This window comes from Brachycentrus maculatus, unplaced genomic scaffold (genome assembly GCF_059751285.1).
Source record: "Brachycentrus maculatus isolate JH-2025_06_01 unplaced genomic scaffold, ASM5975128v1 h1tg000204l, whole genome shotgun sequence".
NCBI classification, from domain to species: domain Eukaryota; kingdom Metazoa; phylum Arthropoda; class Insecta; order Trichoptera; family Brachycentridae; genus Brachycentrus; species Brachycentrus maculatus.
In genome coordinates, this window is record NW_028280955.1 from 32698 (window position 1) to 39906 (window position 7209).

The 7209-nt window shown below is 31.3% G+C and overlaps 1 protein-coding gene across 1 annotated transcript; it reads right to left on the bottom strand.

The window, feature by feature from the left end:
• Nucleotides 1-2395: 2395 nt before the first annotated feature.
• Nucleotides 2396-3929, bottom strand: LOC148307169 (uncharacterized). Its single transcript, XM_088263840.1, has one exon. The coding sequence runs from the start codon at nt 3836-3838 to the stop codon at nt 2900-2902; it is 939 nt and encodes a 312-aa protein (XP_088119966.1). The 5' UTR covers nt 3839-3929; the 3' UTR covers nt 2396-2899.
• Nucleotides 3930-7209: the final 3280 nt, after the last annotated feature.

Below are 7209 nucleotides of genomic sequence, written 5' to 3' on the forward strand. Positions count from 1 at the left end.
ACATCCGTCGGCAACAAATTAAAAATGTTCGGAACGATATATTGCAGTGTTCGACTTCCATATTTATTGTTGATTCTTGGGACTATCAGACCTTCGTTTTGTGTAAATCGTGTATCATGGTTGTGTACTAGAAGATTTCGATATTTTTGTCTAGTTTGTTGCTCAACGATGATACTCATCCACAATATTCCACGTACCGGCAGTAATTTTAAATGTTTATATAACAAGATTGGATTGTCCCTTTGATTATATATATGACTGGGTACAATTTTTTTGATTATGGAATATTGCAGATTTTGAACCATTTTTAAATTTGTTTTCGTCGAATGTCCCCAAGACTTAATTCCATATCTTATTAAGGATTCTACTAAAGAACAGTATATAATCTTTAAGGTTGGTTTAGGCAGGATAAAGTACAACTTATAAAAAGTACTCCCTAGAGCCCGCAGACGATCACAGAGTTTTATAATATGCGCATCCCATTTGAACTTATTATCTATACATAAACCTAAATATTTAAATTCGCCCACAAATTCAATCCTATCGCAACTACAATTTTGTTGCTTTTTATTGTGCAAACAGTCAAAATTGTGTGCAATAATATTACCTATCTGTGCAAATTTGTTTGCAAAGTGAGGTGAACTAATAAACATACATTTAGTTTTCTTTGAATTGATTAAGAGTCCAAAATCATGCGCCCATTTTAAAAGCTGATTAAAATCATATTGTAATTTTTCTTTAGCTTCTAATGGATTTTCACTTTCTATGACTAAAGCTGTGTCATCGGCGAACACAAATCTATTTACATATTTAAATATTTTTTTCATCAGTGAGACATATATTATGTACAGTTTTGGTCCTAAAATCGAACCTTGTGGAACTCCCGATAAATATTTTTTGTCTTTACTGAGAACATTTTTGATTCTGATTTTCATTTTTCTCCCCGTAAGATAATTTTTAAAGAAGTTTAGCAATTTTCCCCTTATGCCTATTGATTCTAATATACTGACCAGTTTTGCGTGACATATAGTGTCGAATGCTTTAGTAAAATCTATGAAAATAACAATAATGTGCTTTAAGTTATTTAAACTACAATTAATTTTATCGGAGAATTTTTGCAGCAGGTCATCACAACTGTTTTTCTTCTGAAATCCAAATTGATACTTGTCTATTATTTCAAATTTTTCCAAATATACGTCTAGATGAATCGATACATACTTCTCCAAAATTTTTTCAATTGACGATAGTAATGAAATTGGTCTATAATTATTTACGCATGAGTGGTCTCCTCCTTTATGTATAGGTCTTATTATACTATATTTTAGTTCGTCTGGAATTTGACCACTGTCCATTATTAAATTAATAAGGTGAGTTATAATAGGAGCTAGAAATAAATTATATTTTTTAATGTCGTACATCCTAATGTTATCTATACCTGTTGTTTTTGTGTTTTTCATTGATTTTATAATAATTGCGATTTCGGGCACCTTGGCTCTCGGCAAGTACATGGAGTGTGGTCTATGATCGAGTTCCATCTTGCTAGTTTTAATTACACATTGATGAGTTAGACTATTAACCCCCTCCTCGAAGAAATTTGCGAACTCTTCGGCTACTTCCACAGCTGACTTCGTTTTCATAAAATATTTTTCTAAGACAGTGTCACAGTCCGCTTTATTTTTTCTTCCCATCGCTACGTTTATTTCATTCCATGTAGCTTTGATGTTACTATAGCAGTTTTTAAATTTTTCATTGTAATACGCAGCTTTTGTTTTCAAAATAATCTTATTAATTTTATTTCTATACAGTTTGTATTGCTCTTGAAACCTTGTGTTTTTTGGTGAATTTTTCCATCTTCTCCATAACATATCTCTTATTTTGATTTTTTCTATTAAATCAGGATTTACCCACGCTTTTCTTCCTGTATTATTATCTTTTCTGCTCTTCAATGTTATTTTGCTATTTTCGTATACTTCATTAAAGAATATTTTAATTTTATTATAAAGAATACTTGGATCAGTTTCCGTTAATAAGAGATGCCACTGTATTTTCTTCATATTTAAATCGATATTTTTTTCCGTGAGGTATACATACTGTTCGTGTTTACTTTCTTGTTTTTTCCTGGAAGTAGAGATGGAGACGGCAGTCATGTAGTGGTCAGCAATAGCGCACTCCAGAACACAAGCTTGTAGTAGTACGCACTCCCTATCACGCACATAAATATGGTCCAAACACGAGCTAGTCGTGATCTGTTGTATGACAGCTTCCCTAGTTGTGTCATTTATGCATCTTGTCATGCCATGTGATGCCATCATATTTTCATATGTCATAACAACGGCATCCTTAGAGTCCATCAAATTTATGTTGATATCACCAATAAATATTATATTTCCTTTTTCTTTAATATTTTTCAACAGGTTATCAATTTTGTTGATGAAAATTAATTTATTCGTTTTGGGTGGCCTATAAATCGACAACAAAGTAAAAGTTTTTTTGTTTTCTAACGTTAATGTGCCCCCTACGCACTCATACTCACTTTCGAGATCATATTTTGTTTGAGTAAATATTATATTATTTTTTATATAAATAATAATTCCACCACCCTTTCTTTTTTTTTCTGCAGTAGTAAAAAGTATTGAATCCTTGAATATTAAATAAGTTAATATCAGTTTCTTTTATGGATATTTCGCATATAGTAATAATATTAATATTATTTATACATTTATTCAAAATAACGTTTAATTCATCCCAATATTTAGCAAGCGATCTTATGTTTAATTGAATGCACGTGATACTATTACTCTGAGTATTTTGAATCCATTTATTCAGACAAGTTGATCGTTCGTATTTCAGGTTACTTATTTCTGCCTCATCCATATAGTCATATAACCAATTGTCAATATTAGCAATATTGTATTTTTGCTCTCGCCCTTTGTTCCATCCTTTTCCTCAACGGGCATTCCGCACTGAAAGCCGTGTGCCCATTTAGACCTTGTGCACAGTTTACACATTTTGGTGATGTCGCCGCATCTTGCTTGTTTTTGCATTCCTGCGCCTTATGTTCCCCTGCACAATACGAGCACGTCAGTTTGCGCTCACAAAATCGTCTAGTATGTCCGTACATTAGGCACTGTAAACATTGCACCAGTGGCGTCTCGTCTTGTACCGTGATTCTTTGGAATCCTATGTTTACCTTTTCCGCCTGTACAAGATCTTTCCAAATAGTTGGATTAGTTTCAGCAACAACATGACATAATAGATCATTTCTAGTGCGTTTTTTGTATTTAATTTTAATGTCCGTTTCACTTATACTTTTTAACTGTTTGTTTTGTTTTATCAAATAATTTATAAAATCTTCTTCTTTGGTGTCATTTAGAACATTTTTAAAAATCAGCAACGGTTTCCTCTGACTGGCTTCTTCCACTTTGATCTTACTGTTTGTGGATTTGTTAATGGCTTGTTTAAGCGTTTTACTATCCTCTTTACTTCCACAACTCATAATAATTTTTTTATTGGCCGTTTTCCTGAACTCTTCCACACCTACGCCTAGTTCACATACATTAATATTTGTTTTTATGACCTTGGCAATTTCGCTGCTATCGTCTTTTGGATCAGTTGATGATATTATGAGTGTGTGTCTTGGTTTACTTACATATACTTTTTTAACTGCGTCCACATAAGATAGAGAATCGCTCGGTTGGGATATCTTATTATCTTTAAATAATAATTGAATTATTTTGCTTTGTTCCAGTACTATATTTTTGAGATCTTTTATTTCCATGCTTAGTTCTGTGACTCGTTCGCTTAGCGTGGACACTATTTCTGACGTAGCTCTGGTCATTTCTACTGTATGGTATATATCGATTTATTTAGCCCAGAATTGCTACAATAATATCACAGAAACCGCCGTATAATCACCTTTTCACTTTTATTATTTTATATAATATAATAAAAACACCTCTCAATATACTACCAAGTACTTTATATAATTTATTGTTTACAACTTTACGATTTTATGTATTTTTAATTTAACTTTATTTTTGTGCGTCGTGCTCTTACAAAGGTCGAAACTCAACTCGATGAACGATAAATATAGGAACACCATGTCAAATACAGGATGTACCAGGGTTTGAAGCGATATTTTTATTGGCGCGTGATGTACAGGGACGATGAATTATTTAGAATTCATTTTCTAATCACGTCGCCTAAAGAATAGACACTTATCGCTTATTACATATTAACACACTTCTTTTGTCACCGGAATGAAGAACAGAGTTCCACAATGAAAGTTCGTGAGGGTATACATAAATGTATTGCCATTAATGTAACTCATTCGTTTGATATAAATTATGCCACCAAATGTCAACAAGAATGCAACGATATCGCTTACTCCTTTCAAGAACGTCATATATCAAAATTCGTATATTTTCAGTTTTCATGCATTTTTTCGTCATGCCTAGAAAATGTCCTATATCCCAGCAAAAGAGGCATATTTTAAACTTGATATTTACCCGCTACAGGGCAGAAAGTGTTGTTTTTGCGTTTTGAAGAAAATGTATTGTTTGATTATTTTCTTAAATATTTTAAATATTTTCAAATGGAGAAAAAACCTTCAGATTTTACCTAAAAAGATCTGTTGCACAGTAGAAAGTTCAATAAGTGGCTTGATTTTTATTTTTAAAACATTGTATTTTATTTTTAAACATTAAAAACGTTCTCCTGAAAAATCTAGTTTTTTTTATTTATGACGTTCTTGAAAGGAGTGAGCGATATCATTTAAATATAAAAAAAGACTAAAGCACTTGTGTAAGGCCAAGTTTCGTGAACTACAGATGTTCTCATCAACAGATGAAAAACTAAGTTTTATTTTCACCCGTTGATGAGAACATCTTTAGTTTTTGAAACTAGCTATGTTAACATTAATAAACTCTGTTAAGTGCTCATTTACAGATGTTCTCCTCAACAGAGGAAAAACTGTATTATATTTTCACCCGTCGATGAGAACATCTTTATTTTTTGAAACTAGACAAGTTTACATTAATAAACTCTATAAAGTGTTCATTTATAAGTGTTTTATTTTTGTATTTAAATCATCGTGCTATTCTACAAAGTGTTCAATTAAGGGATAGTACAAAAATCACGATTATAACTCTAATAATCTGTATGTAACAAAAAATAAATGAACTCAAGTTAAATATTTTATACATACATAGATGATCCAGTATCGAATTTTAACCCCATCCCCTTTTTAGGTCTGAACTCAAAAATATTAATCGTGCAGAAAAAAGGTATTTAAAATCGTTAGGACTTAAAACTTCTGTCGTCTATTTTCTGGTGAATATGAAATATTTAAACAAAAAAGACGAAAATTTATTGAAATTAACATTTATTCTCACATTGTTGTATTTTACAAGTCTTTCAAAAAATCCCTTATTCAAATTTGTATTGTGTTGTGTGCATTCGATCCATGTGATGTGTATGAAAATTCCACAGAACAAAATAATAAAACATCGCAGAACAGACTCGAGTCAAAATTGAGTAAAAACAATTCGGTGAAGGGGGACATTTTATTGGACGATAAATATGTTTAAATGTGGCAGTATTTCTTTTATACGAGATATTATTACACAATGCATCCCTCTACTTTTGGGGATGAAAAAGTATAAAACTTGTGCATAAAGGGGTGAATCTGGGTCAACGGGTTAACCAAACCATGATAGATAGATTATTCCCACTATCTTTTATGTTTATTGTAGATAAGTTACATTTATCGAGAAAATCATCGTAGGTTTGTTTGAGGATAGAAAGTTTGGTGAAATTTATAAAAATATTATTATGTAAGCTAAACAAATATCCATAGGTAAGAATTATTTCCAATTAATTATGTTCCTATTTTTAATATACGTTATTAACTGTTTTGACATTCTCTTTGTGGTAAGATATGAGACTTATTTATGTATGGACTAATTTATAAATAAAACACTTGTTTTTTACCACTTAAGTAACTCAAGTGGTAAAAAACAAGTTTTATTTTTATAATTTAATTTCGTAAATAGATAGTTACATACAAAATAGATATTTAGCAAATTGACAGAAAAAAAGATATTAGTTAGGACAGCTTTCAATGTATACTGAACTAGTACTATGCTTTCAATTATTTAACGATCAAGATAACACTGCGTCTGTGCGATTCGGTACTCATGTGCAAATGGATGCAGATAAGGGTAAGAATAAATATGATACTGTATATTTTTTCTGGTACAATTTATGTAGACAGTTTTATTTGATATTTTCTCAATTTTCGCGATTTAGTTTGTTAATAAATGTTTTGCAAGAGTGGTCTATCAGGAAGTCCAGAGCTTCTGTATCAGATCCGAGAATGCGTTGGTAGCTTTTAAAGCACGAAAAAAATATTTTTCCAAAAACGAGCTTTCGAAAATTTTTCGTCTCGTTTCTTAGAATTGTCAGCTTGTCAGTAGCGGCAGTATTCACAAGCCAAGTGGGGTAAAATTAATACGCGGATGAATGTTTTGCAAATTGACCGGTGAAGTAGCGTACGGCGACCAGTGGCGTCACTAATGGGAGCAGATTAGTGATGTGCGAACTCGGGAATGCATCGCGTCGGGACGTGAGATGCCTTGCGATCGCGTCTGGATTAGGGTTGCTTGTCAAAAAATTAAAATAATAACACAAAAAAAAACAAAAATGAATAATGGAAGCAAAGTATACAACTTTATTGTATGATACCCTTTCGACCAAAAGGGGTAATTAATAAGGTTAAAAAAAATTATCATACATATGTATTATGAATTATTTTACATGAATATTATTTTTTGATATCTCGTCAAAGATGAAGAAGAATATGGAAGTCTGGGCATTTACGGGGCTGACCAATAGAATTTAAAATAAATTACACTACATAAAAATATTAGTATGATTGGCAGAGGTGCTTCTCTCGACGTCAAAGGTTATTTAAAAATTGTTTCGGCCATTCAAATAGTACATAAATGTATGAAAATAAGATATTTTTACTATTGAGCTTTTAAAATAAGTCAATTGGATGGTAAATTAGGACATTATTCCGAATAACCGTATATTTTAGTCGAATACATTGTAAGATATTTGAGTAATAAAACACATCCCTACATAAATTCAACATTTTATTGTTGTTTCTACAGGCAGAAACTTCTGCAATATAAACGTCATTATTAA

Excerpts from the sequence above, each read along its gene's own strand:
- LOC148307169 (XM_088263840.1), bottom strand. The coding sequence starts at position 3,838 with ATGACCAGAGCTACGTCAGAAATAGTGTCCACGCTAAGCGAACGAGTC.